General features: G+C 46.3%; 1 protein-coding gene and 1 long non-coding RNA gene across 4 annotated transcripts in view; one reads left to right on the top strand and one right to left on the bottom strand.

Annotated features, from left to right (window-relative positions):
* Window positions 1-134: 134 nt before the first annotated feature.
* On the bottom strand, window positions 135-16593 carry fam107b (family with sequence similarity 107 member B). 3 transcript variants are annotated; one of them, XM_060060112.1, is made up of 4 exons: window positions 16451-16593; window positions 4870-5044; window positions 1286-1442; window positions 135-1182 (listed from the first exon to the last, which is right to left on the bottom strand). In XM_060060112.1, exons 2-4 carry the CDS (start codon window positions 4995-4997, stop codon window positions 1063-1065), a joined length of 405 nt encoding a protein of 134 aa, XP_059916095.1. In that variant the 5' UTR covers window positions 4998-5044; window positions 16451-16593; the 3' UTR covers window positions 135-1062. The 3 variants fall into 3 exon arrangements, with proteins under 3 accessions (XP_059916095.1, XP_059916094.1, XP_059916093.1); XM_060060111.1 differs by lacking the exon at window positions 16451-16593 and adding an exon at window positions 14441-14635; XM_060060110.1 differs by lacking the exon at window positions 16451-16593 and adding an exon at window positions 5709-5896.
* A 304-nt stretch (window positions 16594-16897) lies between these two features.
* LOC132463971 (uncharacterized) overlaps window positions 16898-19249 on the top strand; it is a 5873-nt gene continuing 3521 nt past the window's right edge. The window contains exons 1-2 of the long non-coding RNA XR_009527157.1: window positions 16898-18736; window positions 18970-19083. This is a non-coding gene — a long non-coding RNA (uncharacterized LOC132463971). The remainder of the gene's footprint in view (window positions 18737-18969; window positions 19084-19249) is intronic.

The raw sequence follows: 19249 nt of genomic DNA, 5'->3' as shown, positions 1-19249 counted from the left end.
TAGATGTTATTTTAACCATATATTTCATTGATCCTTTATGGAGTCTATAAAATATTTGTTTCTTAACGCACACAAAGAATAACCATGCCACACTTGTGGTTACGCTCATTCTCGCTTCAGCTAATTTAAATCAATTATTTAGTAACAATTTATTCATAGAAAAACAACAGAACACATGAAGAAGGCAACAACCTCACACCTGGGATTTCTTATATTGCTCAAAATTGCATTAGCAAAGGAAATGGCATGTTTCTGAAATGTCGAAGAGATAAAAACTAAATTCAGTTATGTGTTTTACACAAAACATTGGATGTCTTGTTCAGGGTTCACAAAAACCAAGCTGAGGAACAGACAAAGAGCGCGCTCCGTTCACCTGGGCTAAAAGCTAAAAACATAAATAACACATCATTTTGGCTTTTATAATACAAAGCGTGGAGAGTCCATCCAGTGTCCATTTTGTTTGTCATTTGATTCTTAAGATGAAAAATAAAACAATACAAATAAAACAATGTTTTAACCATAACAACACCAACATCAACAACAGAAGGTTCAGAAGAGATACTAGGGAAGAACTGGAAGCTAAAAAGGAGAACCCTGTGTGTGTAATGGTCCTGGATGACCAATCCCCCACCCCATTCAACCCTCCCTTCCTTGGGATCGGTCCACACTGGATTCATGGTAACACTTTGCGACTGGCTTGTAACAGGTCATGTGTCTCTGTATTTCACTCTCCCGCCTGTAGGTGGTGGTGTTGCGTTCTGGATGGGTGGGAGACACCGATAGGTTGGTAGCCGGCAGGCAGACAGAGGGGTCTTCTTGAAAAGTCTGTAAAGTTCTGTCTCTCTCTCCCTCAACGGCTCGGAGGAAGCAAACCAGGAAGTGGTTTCACAGGCAAGAGGTCAGCTGACCATCAATGTGCAACCGACAACAAACACTCTCTCTTACACACACACACACACACACACACACACACACACACACACACACACACACACACACACACACACACACACACACACACACACACACACACACACACACACACACACACACACACACACACTAGGTGGTCCGTTCCTCTCCGTCCGTCTCCTGCTTGGTTCTCCTCAGGTTGCTTTTCATCTTCACAAACTCGGGGGTGTTCTCCTGCTCCTCCTCGTTCTTCTGCTGATCGAGATCCAGCTAGAAGGAGGCAGACGAGGGATCAGCACCACGTTATAGCAGCGTTACAGCAGCGTTTGGCATGCGTGAGTGATAGTGTGTGTGCGTGTGCCTGTGTGTGTACCTGTTCTAGCTTCTGCTGTCTCTTCATCAGCTCTATCTCCAGGTCGCTCTTCTTCTTGTGCGCCTCATGTTCCTCCTTCTGGGCCTTGAGGACCTGCTCCCTCTTCCTCTTCTCCAGAACCTTCTGCAGCTCTGGTTTGTTCTGCGGCGCCAGGCCCCTGTTGGGTCGCATGGAAGAATCCACAAGGTGAGTATGTTACCCCCATCCCAATGGGTGCCACTGTTAGAGTACATCCTCGTCTTGATAACATAACACTATACCCTCACTAAGTGCAAGTAATTGTTATACACAATGATAATAAGATTAACCTTAGTACATCCCTACCAAACTAAACTTTCAAGCCATATCTACTGTGAATGTTTCCCTTTTTGCATCACATGATCTTTATCTTTTATCCTTTTGCATCACATGATCTTTATCTTGTATCCTTTTGTATCACATGAGCTTTATCTTGGGAAACGAAAAGTGGGGAAAAAATCTCTAAATATATGTCTCTATTTTTATATTGCAGCACTTAAACACAGTTGCTTTGCTTATTTGTGAATTTATATGACCTTGATTCTTGCACTTATTTGAGGTATGGCTTCATCGTTGAATGCACTTAATGCATCTTGCTTTGGACAAAAGCGTAAATAAATGTAAGGAAATGTAAAGCAACATGAAAACAAAAAGCTTGTAAGACATGTAGATCCCACTTAAGGACGCTGTGGGTACAATATGAGAGTAGGAAAAGAAAAGACAGAGCGATTGGAAAGAGAAGGGAACGATTTTGAAAATAAAACAGCAATAAACCACATGACGACCATCCCCATGTTTAAATGCTCTATGGAAGGACCGTCCATTCCTTGGTCACCTCACTGCCGGTCACTGAAGGACACACTCAATGGTCGTGCCTTCCACCTCCTGCCCACCACGTCCTGCCCAACAACAGACTAAAAAGGTCTCCGTTAAGCTCCACAAGTGAACAGAGCGTTACATAACCAGGCACAGTGTTTGTTCGCTCGCAGTGCGAGGGGGGGCTGCTGCTGCTGCACCACTTTGTTTTCTTGAGATCCCGGCTGGTGGGCGACTGTTAACTAGCCCCGGCTGCCAAACACCCAGGGTGTTCTGAAAGCGTGAAGAATGTCGGCTCAGAATGTCCTGCCGTCCACCGGAGGAGGAGGTGGACCACAGGAACAATACAGCCCAACTAGAGATGGACTTTCCCCTTTTCCCCTCTCTCACTCCCTCGACTGGCATTATTGCATAATCTCATTCCTCACACACACACCAAACCTTCAGTGACTTGTTATCTAATAACCACTGCCTACATGATATGCATCAGTGCTGATCCATAATGAACCGCCTCATGCCTCGACCCTGATAGGTTACGGGGGCTGCGACTGCGTAACACTCGGCTGTTTACTACGCCCGCACCCTGGGCATGTGTGTGTAGGATGGCTGATCTCACAGCAGAGAGAGAGAGAGAGAGAGAGAGAGAGAGAGAGAGAGAGAGAGAGAGAGAGAGAGAGAGAGAGAGAGAGAGAGAGAGAGAGAGAGAGAGAGAGAGAGAGAGAGAGAGAGAGAGAGAGAGAGAGAGAGAGAGAGAGAGAGAGAGAGAGAGAGAGAGAGAGAGAGAGACTCATTGCATCTCTGCTGTTATCTTGATTACATAACACTTTTTTTCCTTCCTTCCCTTCCTTCTATCCCTCCCTCCCTCCCTTTCCTCCCCCTCTGTCTTTTGTTGGCCAGCTCACCTCCATCACGGTGACTAATGTGCCTGGGAGAGAGGCATGCTCTACACCACGCAGAGCCCCGTCCAAACACAGGCACACAGCGGAGTCCCACACAGAGCGCACACGTTATGTCCTGCAGTGTGTGCATACACTTGTGTACATCCTGTGTACGTCGTGTTTTTTATTTCCCCCAAACACACTGTTGTCATGCCGAGCCAACATCCCCATCTTGTCGATAAGCGAGTAAGCTCCCTGACGGGCCGCGGGACGGCGGACGGGTTTACTGACGCCCCTCGGTTTGACCCGATTTAAGGAAAACATCCCGCCTGTGATCTAACAGCTGTTTACAGTAGATGTTCTGTACGCATGTGGGTGCTTGCACATGCGCACGTGTCTATTTATAGCTCTGACACGGTACAGGGAATAGAGGTTATATTGTGCAGACGTGATATTGCTGCATAAATGTTATGGCTCGGGAAGGGCTTTGCTTTGTACACTGTGCATATGGAAGCTTGCCATAACAGTGCTCCTGAGGCCCTCATACAGAGTTAGATGGGGCAACTGAAGCCATCTGTTTGATGGCATCGCAGTCGGATTTAACGTAGAGACAAAGCATAATCTACACTCTGACTTCTTTAAAGACGTTGGCAACCGGATGGGCTTTTGTTCTTCTAAACCAGTCCCGTCTCTTTATGACTGGGCAGGTATAACGTCAGACCCAAGATTATATTGTCTACGCTGTAATGGCTTCCTCGAAGCACTGCCATGCAGGAAAATCCAATTAGGAAAGATCGATAAATACACGTCCTGATGCCTTCAGCGGGAAGAACTTTGAATGCCTTCTCATCAAAGACCAACGCAAGAATGTGTGTAAACTTATCAGCTTTCGAGTCGATTTCGAGGGGCTATAAATGTTGATGTGATTATCTGCCGCCGAGTTTCTATTAAGGAGTCATAAAAATACTAGTGATAACTAGTGACATCAGCGATACTCAATTTTCAATAAGAATGTTTCGAGGCGGTGTGGTGGTAGTGTGGAGGCCAAAGAACACAGGATGACCGACAGACAAACCGTCAGACCGTCAGACTGGGAGAGAGAGTTGGTTCTTTTGTGTGAAAAGCGGGCTACAAAAAGAGTGTTTTTCCAGAGTGTTAGGGATTATCTTCCTCTAGCTGTCTAGACTACACTTCGTTGAGCTGCGCTACTGTTGGGGAATTTAGAAAGCACTTTGGATAGTATAGGAACTACTCTGCCACGGAAGCCTTGTTTATCTGATTCCTATTTATTAATTTTTAGAACCATGGTCGTGCCACTTTCTTTTTGTACTCCGATGTAAATGTAAATGGACTGCATTTATACTGCGCTTTACTAACCATTGGCCACCAAAAAGCACTACACAATATTGCCTCACATTCACCATTCACGCACACATTCACACACCGACGGCGGAGTCAGCCACGCAGGGCGACAGCCAGCTCGTCGGGAGCAGTCAGGGTGAGGTGCCTCGACACTCAGCTACGAGGAGCCGGGGATCGAACCAGCAACCTTCAGGTTACCAGCCAGCCCGCTCTACCACCTGATCTTATGCTCCGGGTGCCCTCACCTCAAACTCACTTGTAAGTTGCTTTGGATAAAAGCTCAATGAATAAATATGAGCAAGTGTGGGTGAGCCAGTGAGGGTGAGTCGGTGTGGGTGAGTGAGTGAGCGAGCGACAAAGTGAGTGAGAGTGAGAGGGATAAGGAGGTGACATGATCACACATGATTGTGTATATGTTTGTGAAAGTCTCGGACAGACAGACAGACAGACAGACGGACAGAAGGACGGACAGACGGACGGACAGACGGACGGACTGACGGTCCCTCTGACCTCTTCTGGTTCATGAACAGCTCGCGGTGGAGGTCCTGGTGGTTGCGGGACGTCTTCACGGGGTTGATGAGCTTCTTGGGTCTGATGAGCTCGTCACAGTCACCCTCCAGGTAGTCTGGCTCCGCCATGGCACTGCTCCTCCCCGCGGACAGAGGTGGACCCGGGTCACGCCGATCTGCACGCGCACACGCACGCACGCACACACACACACACACACACACACACACACACACACACACACACACACACACACACACACACACACACACACACACACACACACACACACACACACACACACACACACACACACACACACACACACACACACACACATCAGGACACAACCCCGGAGTCAGCCACTACCGCCTCTGGACGGAGGGATGAAGGATACAGTGAAATGCATAGCCATCTGTCTGAGGACAGAACATGAACTTCACTTCATGTTGAAAAAAGTTTTGCTCGCACACACACGCACACGCACACTAAGGGTTTTTACTAAAGACAGCATGTTGTCCTAGGTTCGCAAATGGATAAAATGTTTGATTGAATTAGTTGCTTTAAATTGCACTTTACAATTTAAACCTAAAAACACCAGACAAATGAAATAAATAGCCAAGAAACAAAAGTCTAGTACGCACTCAGAATAAGCCATCCTTAAACGTGTGTGCTGTAGTTAAAATAATCTTCTAGAGCACTTCACTATTTTAGTCATTCAGTCATAGTAATTAAACATCTATTTGCACACCATAGCATTTAGGGTAGGCTACAACAAATCAAAACACAAAACTCAAAGTCGGCATCAAACACGCTTCTATTGAGATTGTTGTTTAACTCACCCTGCAGATGGGGAAAGACGGGGTATCTAAACATAGTCGCCATCTCCTATGTTACTCTATAAATTGTATTGTTGATATATTTTAAATACAGTCCTGAAGATAATACGACAAGAGCTGTGTCCTGACCCAAACAAAAGTCACCAACTGAAGTTGAGCGTTCGGTTTAATCAATAAATAGGTGCGTTATCATTTAAGAGCCTACGGAATATTATACGCCCCCGAAGTATCCAACTCCCCGCCCCCCGTAAGATTCTATTCGCTAAGCTCCCTTCTCCTGATTCTGGAGGACTATTCCCTTTGTCTGGACCATACACCATGACTTTACTACCTTTTTATCACTAATTACTGTGATAAAAAGATGGACATTAATTCTTTAATCGAGGTTTGATATAATTGTATTAACACGGTAATTAAACAAATAAACAAAAACGGGGATTATCACAATTGAATGCGCTCTTTTTACAAAAGGATTGACTTTATTCTATCTTTTTATAGGGTCGCAATCTTTTAGCTAAATATCTAATCAAAAGAATCACCGTGATGAAGAAAAACATCGCTACGCAGCGTGCTTCATATATCAAAACAAACTGGGACAATAACAGTTGCAGTTTATTCAGGACGCCACTAGAGGTCAACATGATTGTGTTCAAGAATTAGTTACATAATACAGACCCCCAGATACAGTACTTCAATATTGTCAACAACGACACGTGTCGGGAAATGTTTATCCAAAACGAATACAACACTAAAATCTTGTAGTGATTTAAAGAAACGTATGTATGCCTCTGTAAAAATAAATAAATGGCTTTATGCAGGATATTTGATAAGACACTCTTTTGGATATTTGAGTGTTGATTGGTGGACAGTCTTGTAACTAAGAGGAAGGAGGCAATGAAATGAGCAGCCATGCTGTTTGCTATCCACACTTCAAACGGAGGCTAACCTTTTTAAGGGGACGGTAGAGGAATTTTAAAGACAAGCAGCGTTGTGAAACTGTGAATTAGCCTCACACATCTGTGGGGATTTACTTGAAAAGCCCGAGGGCCCAGGAAGTGACATTGAGAGTTCAAAGGGATGCTCAACCACAAACTGGAGCCTTCCCTATATATGTCCATTTCATTGGCTGGTTGACATCTTTTCAATTAAGTTTCCACCATTAACAAGTCCAGAGCATGAAAGAAAAAAAGGAAAAGAAAAATACAGTGGCCCCATTTTCCTAATCAGAGTTATGTGCGTCTCCATGGGAACAGACTTGGACATTTAGGAATGTCCTAATATATGGATGTTCACTCATAATTTGCAAAGAGAATTCCTGGAAAGAGTGAAAAAGAGAAGACCAAAAAAAGTGGGTCAAAAGAGAGAGAGAGTGCAAGAGAGAATCGAGTGTTTGAATAGAGCAGTGACCCTCTCCCTCTTTCCCCCTCATGACCCGCGTGTGACTGTGATCTCACATCCTGTTTGATGTCACACTTTCTCAGCGGCGCGTTCGGAAGGTCAGATGTCTAATCAGTCATCCTTAGAAAACAAACTGCAGGAAAGTGTTTAAAATGGGCTCTTCAGGAAACACAGCATCAATCCCAACCAGAGAGGAAACCTCAACCCTTCACACAAATAAAGCAGATTTAATTAATGTGGGGTGGCTGCTCTTTAAGCCACCGCTTATTTCAAGACCCAAGGAGCCTGAAGAGAAGATAAGATAACTAATGCCAATGCTTAATCAATACCTGGCGTTTCTATCATCCATTTTTGACTGAAGTGGTTTTCTTGTGTTTTATTTCGAACCCCCTTTTCAAACGATCTCCAATAATTATCTCCATGTGCTAATATAAGATATTACTACATGTTTGAAGGGGGTTAAAAGTCCTTGTAGTCTCTTCTATAAATGATCCGGAAAATGTATTGGCCGTGAGAATGGGAACAGGGATTGATATTACAGGAAATCTGCACCGGGAATTTGCCTGCTCAAGACGTATTAACAATTCTGGATCCCTGCCATCGCACAAGATGGAAATGTTCCACAACGTCGCTGCATGCGTGGATAGCGAAAATCACTAACGGAGCCCGACAGGTTATCCCAGTAATTTAGCGGGCACTCTGTGCGTAAGAGGCTCTAGAACCCACGTGGATGAGAGTGGTGCTCAGGACCGGAGGTTCCTGGTACCTGGTGACCGAAGATAAGGAAGATTATGAAGGAATAAGGGAAGTCCTGTATAATCAGATGGTCGTCATGGTTACAGAGGACGAGGACTAAGAGGTTGGGAGGGAGAGGAGCTAGGGGCTGGCTTCATATATCAGGCCCGGCGGGACCCAAAACAAAGAACATGAAAACAAACACAAGCCTGACATCGCCTCACCAAGTCCCTGTGGGAGGCGGGGCCAGTCATTGGTGGCCTGTCATTGGCTCTCGAGTCTTGTGCAAGAGTGACACCCCGATGACACCCCCGGAGTCCAGCACCGGGGGGACATTACGATGTAAGAATGTTCCAGACCCACAAATCACAAACACTGGGGCCTTCCTGTTTTGGTGACGCTTGCTCCACTCCGCCAAGTCGGTTCGCTCCTCACGCTCACAGATGGGAGGGACGCACCCAGGGGGGGGTGGCATCATCAACGGCCCTGAAGCAACTCCCCCCCACACCCTACTCTCTCTCTCCCACTCCCTGCTGTCTCTCTTTCTGTCCCCCTAGGACTCTCTCTGCTCTCCATTTGCAACGTCAAAGCAAAAACAGTAATTAGGACGAAACGAAACACAGCTGTAATAATATAATAGAACAACGTGTAATGTTGTAACGTCTGTTGGCATGACGTTGCTCCGTTTTAAACGTTGTGTACTGGTAAACCAGCTCGAGATAAGGGGAAGTGTTGCCTTCCATACTGTGGCAATACAATGTGCTTCTCAAAAGCAAGAGGATAGTAGGTGATAGGCATCAAGGAAATTGAGGCATGCACATTTGAGACTGAACCTACTAAGTTCTGTTTAGTTCTGGCGGTTTTTTATCGGATAAAAAAAGCCTGCTGTGAAGAACTTTTAGATTCCCAACCGGCTGTTTCAGAAGTGCACATGAACAGTCGCTGTCGGGAACACGCGTAATTAAAATCGGAAGAAGAAGGAGGAGGAGGAAGAAGGAGCCATTTCGTTAATGGAAGTGGATGTTCCAGTTTCACTCACCTTTTGGTCTTCCATTAACGAAATGGCAATTCTGAAATTAAAGTCAGAACATTTTTTTTTTTCTTATGTGTGGCCCTAATCCTCTTCCGTACGTCAGAACCAGGAGAGTGAACGTGCTTTTATTAACACACGGATTGAGGTGGGGTCTTAAGTGACAGCTGCGGTGGGACAGGGGGGGAGGAGCTTAGAGCAGAGGAGGCGGGCCTTCTGGTAACAATGAGCTCATGCGGCCCCGTATATCACTACATTTTTACATGCCCCTCGATAAAATCACATCAATCTTTCAGAAGTCGGTCACACACACACACACACACACACACACACACACACACACACACACACACACACACACACACACACACACACACACACACACACACACACACACACACACACACACACACACACACACACACACACACAACTATACCAACAAGGTTTGCATGATGTTCCATTTGCCCCAGTAAGGCCCAGCATGTGCATTAGCAGATGACTTTCAAAGCTCACGGCTATAGGAACAGGTCGAGTATGAACCATTCGTGATTTGTGTAAAGGCTTCACATCATTAGAAAACCTCTGCAGCGGATGTGGCGTCCACTTCAGCATTCATCGTGGATCCTCGGTCACATCATCAGTGCGTCGTGATAAAGGAGGAAGTCAGCGAAAGGTTCTGCGAGTACGAGCTCGTTGGGATGTTCAACGGGGTGGTGGAGGTCTTCTCCGTGGAGTCTGGGGTCCCCCAGACTCTGGGATCCCCCCCACCCTGAGGGTCCCCCAGACTCTGGGGGACCCTCACCCTGAGGGTCCCCCTCCACATAAGAGGGCAGTGTGGGGGTGTGGGAAGGCAGAACAGCCGGTTTCAATAGACTACAGTGGGAATGTTCATCACACACGCACACACACACACACACACACACACACACACACACACAGAGCATTGGAGAAACATAGTACGACACGTACTATGTTCTATACATCGGAGAGACACACACACCCCATTGGGCGTTAGTTATGTATTGTCTGCAAGGAAGAGGGCTCAGCCCAATGTCCACAGCAGTGCGTGCGCGCGCGCGCGTCGTGTGTGGAAAGAAAGATTTGAGAAGAAGGTTCTTCAAGGAGCTAGACCGAGCAGTATCATAGCACAGTTCCTTGTTACAGAAATAAAAATCCTTGTTTAGACAAGCAGCAATAAAACATAACTCACAAAGCGCGTGTATGCAGAGAGAGAGAGAGAGAGAGAGAGAGAGAGAGAGAGAGAGAGAGCTCACCATGTCATGAGTCATAAATGAACAGTATCCTATCCAGGGCAAATCCTTGATCAGAAATTTGGCCACGGCCAGGATTGGGTCGACTTAATTCAACCCCAATCTCGTATCACTCCTTCGCCGGCTGAATCCCAACGTTATCAATGACATTAAAGAGCGCCCGCTCAGAAGCAACACTTTGAACTCTTCAAGAGGAGGTGACACTACCTTCACTGCAGCATCGGCACCGTGGGAACAGAAAGCTTGCAATCCATTACGCTATTTGGTCTATCCAATGCGCTGGTCCTACTGGAATGGCCCCGAGATATGTTGAAGTGGAACTAGAGAACCGCGATGGGAGGATTTGCCTTGCCAAGTGGGAGATGGTCAGTAGAAAATGGAAATTTACTGGGTCAAGTACAACCCTGTTGGCCTGCCAGAGAAAACGCCAAATAAACGAACACCCAGGCACTTCACATGAGCCTCCAGCTCCATGAGCTCACACCGCTTGGTAGAAACAAACAAGGGAATGTTCCTGCACTTCATTGTACAGCCCTCCATGCCCATCGGCAAGAACTTGCTTATGTTGTTGTTGTGCGCGTGTAAAGACAAGCCTCTCTCCTACTAAAAGGACTTATTGTAGCGTGAATGTGACGACACGCACACATACTGCCACCCTGACGGTTGGTGATCAGGCCTTTATAGGGCAGAAGTCCCTGTAACTGTTAAACGCTTGTTCCTGTTTAGGCTTGTTGACGCGGGGCCCCCGGGGGCCACAGATCACAGGATGAATAGGAGGGGCCGGGGCCCGTCTCACACTGCGCTTGAGTCACGCCAGGGGAATGCGATGAGGCTGCGCTTATTACCCTGGAGGCTTAAAGGCCGACCTCAACCGAACGGCACAAACAGACATGCACCGTGGCTGTTGCGACCGAGCCGTGCGGCACTCCCACACAATCTGTAGGCTGGTATGAGTGACAACAGCGTGTGTGCGTGTGTGTGTGTGTGTGTGTGTGTGTGTGTGTGTGTGTGTGTGTGTGTGTGTGTCTCTACACCTGTCTCAAAGTTCAAGTTAAAATCCTTCAACCTCAGCAATTTATCTGCCAACTGTTTGCGCAGAGGGGCAGGTGAGGTGTGTGTGGTGTGTGTGTGTGTGTGTGTGCGGTGTGCACACAAACATGCTGGTCAGTGAGCTTTGCTTTTGCTTCTCTACAACTGTCAGTGACACATGGTCACATTTGATACACAAACACAACACCCCCCCACACACACACACACACACACACACACACACACACACACACACACACACACACACACACACACACACACACACACACACACACACACACACACACACACACACACACACACACACACACGTGTTCAGAAGTGAAGGCTTTAAAACTTGACCACTTCTCCGAGGGAACACGTACAGAACGATAACCTCGGACTCTTGCCTAAATGTTCTCGTTCTTACGCTGCTCTTTCCAGCTGACGATATCGTCGACATAAAACTAACAAGGACACGAGAAGCTTGCGTCTCGGTCGATTGTGTGAAGTCGTAAAGCGTAGTCTTTGTTTTCGCCTCTTAGTGTCTGCTACGCTTCCACATTCGGTGCTTTGTGAGCTTCCTCCCATCCCAACCCTGCTGCTTCCCCTCGGAGCCCCACGGGGCGGACGGACACGCCCCTCTCCCCCTCTCACTGGCCCAAGCCGGCAGCAGCCGCTCTCCTCATTGGTCGGAAGGCACACCGGGGTGGATGAGGGTGGGTCTTCTTTGTTTATATGCTGCTGCTGCTCCAAACCCCAACAACTGTTACTGCTAGCAACCAGCGACCCTGCTGTTAGGGACGGACAGCCGCGCACACACAGGCAGACACACAGACAGGGCTCAAAGTCTTCAGTGTTTTTTGCAAATCAGTCCAAAACTCCCAGACAGAATTATTCATGCACATGCTCACTCATACTCACACATTTCTAAGAATACCCCCTAAAAGGGGACGGTTCAAAATGATAGGGTTCCATGGCCGTATGAATGTGTGTGTGGGTAGTCATTATAACTACGCATTATGGAACTCCAGCTGAGAGCAGAGAAGGGACAGGAGGGACGCGGTTGTGTGTGTTGCCACTCAGTATAGAGAGATATCATATGTCTTGATTCAGACTCGCAGTGCTTAATCCGATTCATACGGCTCAGACCCCGCCATCCCACTCTACTTCCAGCTAACGAGCCCGGAGAAGAGGGAGAGGTGTGTGTGTGTGTACATGTGTGTGCGTGCGCATGCACGTGCACGTGTCTCTCACTGCCTACCCCATGCTGCTGCCAGCCCAGTAATGGCACTTTATTGTGATTGAAGTTCTTGAATAAGAGCAAGAAAATCAATGGAACTGTTCAGAGAGATGTATAGTGCGGTGACGGAACAATCTCACTCTTTGTTTTCTTTATACATTTAGTAGAAATCATTTTCGGCCCAATCGCTCCTCATTTAACTACATTTAAATGGCAAGTGCAATATAAACACACATGTATCAAAATAATCCTCTGACGTGAGTCAATGCTAAAGCTTCTGTTCTCTGCTGACGTATTTGACAGACAGGATTTGTTTAATGTAACCCAGCGATTGGCCTGGTATTTTCTGAGAGAGCTTCTGTGTGACTACCAATACAATCCCCAGCAAGCTGTTTTACTGACTCATAAACATCTGCAGTTTGTCAAGCTAGACTGCCGTTATGAACTTTGTATTGTGTACGTTAATACAAAACTAGGTTGTCCTATTTAGATGTATACCGCCACTTAACCTGCACAAAAGATAAAGAGATTGGCTCTGTATAAAGTGGGGTCATGGACACAAACACACCATGTGGGTCTGGCTTAGTGTGGGGTATTTTGCTGAGTAAGAACCCTGGTTTAAACCACTCTCTGAGAGAGAGAGAGAGAGAGAGAGAGAGAGAGAGAGAGAGAGAGAGAGAGAGAGAGAGAGAGAGAGAGAAATGTTTCACGTTTCACTGTTGTATCTATAGTTTAAACTTAAAACATGGCAGATTGCCCGGCCGTACAATCCCAAATGTCCTCTTACGGTGACAGAATGTGTCCCTTCAGTGAAATGGAGACAGTAAAGTTGGAAGTACCAGAAGGGGGAGGAGTTCAAAGATCAGAAAACAGATGTAAATCGTTTAGCCAACGCTGCTCGAAATTAATAGCACATGTGCAGGGCACGTCCCCTTTCCCAAAAAACACCCACACCCACACAATACTAGAGTAAAGCTAAAGTTTGCGTGACACACACACACACACACACACACACACACACACACACACACACACACACACACACACACACACACACACACACACACACACACACACACACACACACTCTCTCTCTCTCTCTCTCTTTCAATAGGCTGTTAACTCATTCATGTTATCTGTGATCTAAAGAGTTAAAAATGTACTTTACTTAATAAAAACATAAAAAAAAATACTATACTGAATCAACGGGCAAGATTTGTATAAACTTGCTCTGCAGAACCATTGACAAAAAATGTCTGTTCTGAGTGAAGCAAGTCGTTTTAAATATTGCGCCATACAGGTTTCTATTGACAAAGCTGAGAAACACGCATTAGGTTCAACAATAACCTGAAGACCAACCTACGAGTCACACATTGAACGTTAGGTTCGGGGCAGGAACGATATATTGTGTACACTCTGTCAAGTTGTCACTTATCAGAACCAACGAAAGACACACAAACACACGTAATAAATATGTATGTCACAGAGTTGGCTGTTATAATCTTCTTTTAAATGCATAGGCCTTTAATCGGTTATGTTTCCAAAATAACATGCCTGTCATCATGTTACACACATCTTTGGTGATCCATATGGGGCGCAAATGTAACCACAGTTTTTAAATGTGTTTATCTGAGAGAGAAAAATATATCTTATCATCGTCCAACCACAGTGAGGTCTTCGGTGAAAATATGTGCTGATATTAGGTCAACAACGCATGGCACCACGGTGCGAACAATCTGTAGTACAATCATCTCAGCCTACTGTCCCGTTGGCGAGGATCGCACTCGAGAACAAAAGGAAACAATGAACCAAGAGTTTATTTTTTGCAATCTCATTGGTTCTCTTCTTTGTCCGCTTTCTGTCTTCTATGAACGCGGGACCTTGCCATGCCCGTCAGATTTTGACATAATGTACTACACGCGGCCCAGATGGGCTAAAAGCTATTACAGTAAAGCGCGCTGCTTTGTTAGTGCGATCCTGAAACAATCATGCGAAAACACAGCAGACCAGACCCACACACACCTACCTCAAAGTCGACCCTGACGAGACTTCCCCAACTCAAGTTCTTGAATGTTTAAAATGACAAGGAGGTTTAGGACACATCAGCGCATCACTCGATCACTTCTTTAGGTTAAGGTGTGTCTTCGACTTTGCTTTTCTGGCTCTTGGAAACAGTTCAATAGCCAAAGCACACTCTCAGGACCCCTAGTAATGTAAATTAATGCTAAGTGGGCGGGCTCAACTGACGTCACCGGATGGGCCCCTCCCCGTCTTCATATATTTCATGAGTAGACGGGGAGACCCCTCGCGCTTAGGGGTGGGGTTAGCATAGAGCGCAAAGACTGGGAAGGGTTTTCCTGTAAACAATCCCAGCCAGCCAATAACGCTTTATACAACCCTGCAACTTTCGAAGAACACAAGATATATAAATAATCTGTTAGTTTGCCCGACTGTCTTTCTACCGTTCTCTCTCTCGCTCTCTTTAACATACTCATGCACACACACGAACACACACGCGCGCACGCACGCACACACAAACACTGAAATAACCAAAAAACTCCCAAACAATATTAAACAAGATTTTTTAAAAGGATGTCATCTTTGTATCGGACTGATATCTTATCTTAGAACAGGCTTGTTTGTGCAGTGCAGCTGTTTGTAATAGAGGACTGAGCACATAGCATCCACTACGATGAAGGTCTAATCTTCTTACTAATGGAAGGTCTTTTCATCCGCTGATCTGCCAACCCCTTATGTTAAATAAGCTCTGGGGAAAGAAGACCTATCTAGTTGTGATATACCAGGCTTACACCATGCCTAGGCTTACATCATCCTGGTCTCTGGTAGTGATACACTAGGCTTATATATCTTGTCTTTAAGAGTGATATACTAGGCTTATACACCATTCCTTGTTTCTAGTATAGGTATATATTAGACTTATATGCATGGTCTCTAGTAGTAATGTACTAGGCTATTCCTGGTCTTTATAAGTGATATACAAGGCTAATACACCATTCCTGGTCCCTAGTAGTGATATTATAGACTTCTCATGCACTCATATGGGAACATGAGATATTATTATTGGAACCACGGTCGTTACCACGACCATGGTCATGATCTGGCTCCAAACCCCCTGCCCCCGTGGCTTCGACAAGCTGTGTTCCGGCACACACTTTGACACAGCTGGGTGACAGGAAGTGACACGGAAACCAAAAGCCAGGCCAGAAGTAGTTCTCGATGACGTCGAATAAGGAGGCTATGAGGGCGGGGCCCAGCAGTGAGACATTCCTGGGTCGTTCCTCATGATTTAGGGTGGGGTGTCGCGGCGGAGTCGGAGTGCAGGATTGAAACAATAGGATGAGTCATGAGTGAGGGGGGTCACAGAAGACCGGGACCACCCTTCCCCCAGAGAACCCCACACTCATCATCACTGCGTGCAGGAAACAGATGCGCTGCTTGGCTCTGTGTGCGTGTGTGTGCATACGTACGTGTGCTTGTGTGTGTGTGTGTGTGTGTGTGTGTGTGTGTGTGTGTGTGAGTGTATGAGTGTGTTTCAGTCAGTGTGGTTTAATTGATTTGCAAATTGTTCTTTCTCTTTCTCCCTTACGTTCTCTCCCTCTCTTAGTTTCTCCTCTCTCTATTTATATGAGAGTGTGGGAAAAACACTTAACTGTGGCTCAAATATCGCAATACTGAACAAATGTCTTTTCGACTTTCTATTTTGCACACTGTATGTTGAAATAACCCCAAGTCATTACCACAAGAAGACCGTTTCCTGACGGTTACAAGATAGAAGACTCACAGATAGAGAATCTAGGTTTTCGTCTACAGCTTCCTGCCGGAGAGTCAAGTTGAAACTGAGGCTTCAATTTCAGTCTGTAAAGCTGCAACCGGCCCACGCTTTTTCTAAACGGTAATTTTTCTGGGAAATTCCTTTGAAACCAAAGAAATTCTTGTTCAATTGAATGTTAAATTCATTCAATGTTCAATACAATTCAACATTCATGTTCTAATAGTTTCTAAAAGCATCACTTACTTAGACTTAGACCCCTTTGCTCGTGCTTGTCGTATGGCTGAGTAGCTGTATGTTACCCTGCAGGTCCCTGTTGCTGCCTTGTTGTACGTCTGTACAGCTGTGTTCGTGTGCTGGTGCCTCTCTAACCCATCCTTTCTCACTTCCCCTTCTCCCTTCCCCCCCAAGAAGCTTGTGTTTTTTGTCAGGCCGTCACGGTCAATAAGAACTTGTTCTTAATGATCTGCATGGTTAAATAAAGGTAAAATATAAAAAAAGACACAGGGATCTAACCATGACATGTTAATAATAGCTTATTACTAGCAAGAATGAAAGCAGGAAACCAGTATTTATTCTGCTAGAAAAAACAGGTTTCAACTCACACATCTTCTAAGCAGGCCCCACCCACACCCCCATAATCCCTCATCCCTGCTGAAGCGCTCCACGTGCTGCACCTGGGTCGACCACCTGGGTCGACCAGCCCTGAAGAACAGGAGCATATTCCAAGGTACCACTGTTCCTGTACCAGCACATACAGCTTGGTGATAGGCTCGCGGTTGTTTGGGGGCCATTTCTGTTGTCTCCTTTCACAAGAGACAGAACGCTATGCCCCCTGCATCTCACATCACAAGAGACCCTCTGGTGCCCTATCACAGGACGGATAGGAGGCTGGGAGACCCTCTGGTGCCCTATCACAGGACGGATAGGAGGCTGGGAGACCCTCTGGTGCCCTATCACAGGACGGATAGGAGGCTGGAGACCCTCTGGTGCCCTATCACAGGACGGATAGGAGGCTGGAGACCCTCTGGTGCCCTATCACAGGACGGATAGGAGGCTGGGAGACCCTCTGGTGCCCTATCACAGGACGGATAGGAGGCTGGAGACCCTCTGGTGCCCTATCACAGGACGGATAGGAGGCTGGAGAGACCCTCTGGTGCCCTATCACGGGACGGATAGGAGGCTTGGTCAACGGTTGTGAATGTCCAACAGGGGCGGGGTATATAGGTGTTACTGTTGTCATACCACGGTTTCCCATAAATGAGAGAGTTGTGTGTAACATATACTGTGCACATGTGTTTAACATGTGTTTAACATGTGTGTGCGTGTGTGTGTGTTGCGTACATGCGTGTGTTTTGGGTTCTAAAGGCCCCTTGATTCCCTCCTTTACTGTCAGACCTCTGGGGACCTCGGCTTCAAACAGGAAGTGACAGTTGATCACCACGGCGACCGCACAGTGTTCCCATCAGGGAGGGTGGGTCCCTGAAACCGCTAACTTCTAGCTCATTGATGTGCTTGTTGACTCCGATGCAGTCATGCGATGTGTGTTTCCTGACATAGAATTAACAACATAATTGTGTTACCTCCTCTCTTTGCATAATGTGCCCATTGGCGCTACATGATTACAGGAAGTAGACACAAATGTTTTTCGGAAGACAATTTCTTCCCCAAAGTCGGGTTTTAAAATGAAACCTGGGCGAATGGTAATTGGTTAAGGATTTGGATTCCTGGCACACATGATTAGAAACAGATTTTAAATCATTTAGTGTAATTAAAGTATGCATAAACAATCCCCCGCCCTGTACAAACGACACACACACACACACACACACACACACACACACACACACACACACACACACACACACACACACACACACACACACACACACACACACGCCGCACACACACACACACACACACACACACACACACACACACACACACACACACACACACACACACACACACACACACACACAGGCACACATGCACGCATGCATGCACACACATTCTTAAGATCTAGCCCTCAAACTGGGTGAGAAGCTTTGCAACAGCAGCGCTACGCATATGTTACCATAGCTCTTGTATGTTCCCAAAGGTCCACCATGCATGGTTAGTGTGCAAGTCATTGTTTCAACCTAATGTGCACGTTTCAAGTTTGTCATTAGAAGCCTTATGGTGCAATATTAACTTCAACACTTAATTCACCTTGAACCACAGTCAAAGGTTCTGCCAATACTAACATTGTTCCCCGTTTCTTTTCTTCTTTTTTTTTAAACAATCTCAGTACACCCTTTTAGGTGGCTAAAAGCTACTCCTATCCTTAAAACAGGGGTGGATGCATTCTTTCCACCACTAGTTTGTGTTTGCTCAGGTTTGAGCCGCTACATTCCATTGAACCGTTGCATTCCAAGGAAGGCCTCGACCGGCTGCTGGAGCAGAACCAAGGTCAACCACTGCAGCCGTGCAGTAGCACCGTGACACCGTGATGATCCAGAGCTGTTGACACACTCATGTGTTTGGAGAGAGGTGAGGCGGTGAGGTCACTCTGGATCATGAGTGTACGTTTATGAGAGCTTGCCTGTGTTTTGGCTCTGTGCCTGTTTTGTGGTTTTGTGTGTGTAAGTTGATATGTAGGTGTCTTGCTGCAAACCATTGTGTGTATGTTTGCGTATATATCTGTGTGTGTGTTTGTGTGTGTGTGTGTGTGTGGTTGTGTCTAAGCAGGTAATCAGTTGATGAGTGTACTTGCTGGTTTGTAGGTGTCTGCAGGCTTCTTCCATGCGGGCGTGTGTGTGTGGGTCAGAGTCCACACACTGACACCATTGACGCTGAATACAACTGGGCAGTGACAACAGCACAGTCACTGCTCTGTGGTGAGTTGTGGTGGATTCTGATTCAGTGTGTGCTATGGCTCCTCTCTCTCCTCTCTCTCCGTCTCTCACTGGCAACGTTGCAGCAAGGAGGGCTGAGCTCATTCAATCTGTTAGAGATGACTCACTCCATAGTGTCCCTCTCCATACCCCCACTTACACACACACA

The sequence above is a fragment of the Gadus macrocephalus genome, chromosome 9 (assembly GCF_031168955.1).
Source record: "Gadus macrocephalus chromosome 9, ASM3116895v1".
Lineage (NCBI taxonomy): Eukaryota > Metazoa > Chordata > Actinopteri > Gadiformes > Gadidae > Gadus > Gadus macrocephalus.
Note: the sequence above shows the minus strand (reverse complement) of the source record. Positions and strands in the feature narration are given on the sequence as shown.

Bases quoted from the DNA above. Each gene is read 5' to 3' on its own strand.
- fam107b (XM_060060110.1), bottom strand. From the start codon at position 5,751: ATGGCGACTATGTTTAGATACCCCGTCTTTCCCCATCTGCAGG. The intron at 5,045-5,708 runs GTGAGTTAAACA...GTGCGCGTGCAG, and splicing joins CGTCTTTCCCCATCTGCAGG to ATCGGCGTGACCCGGGTCCA. The intron at 1,183-1,285 runs GTACACACACAG...GCCTCCTTCTAG, and splicing joins GACAGCAGAAGCTAGAACAG to CTGGATCTCGATCAGCAGAA.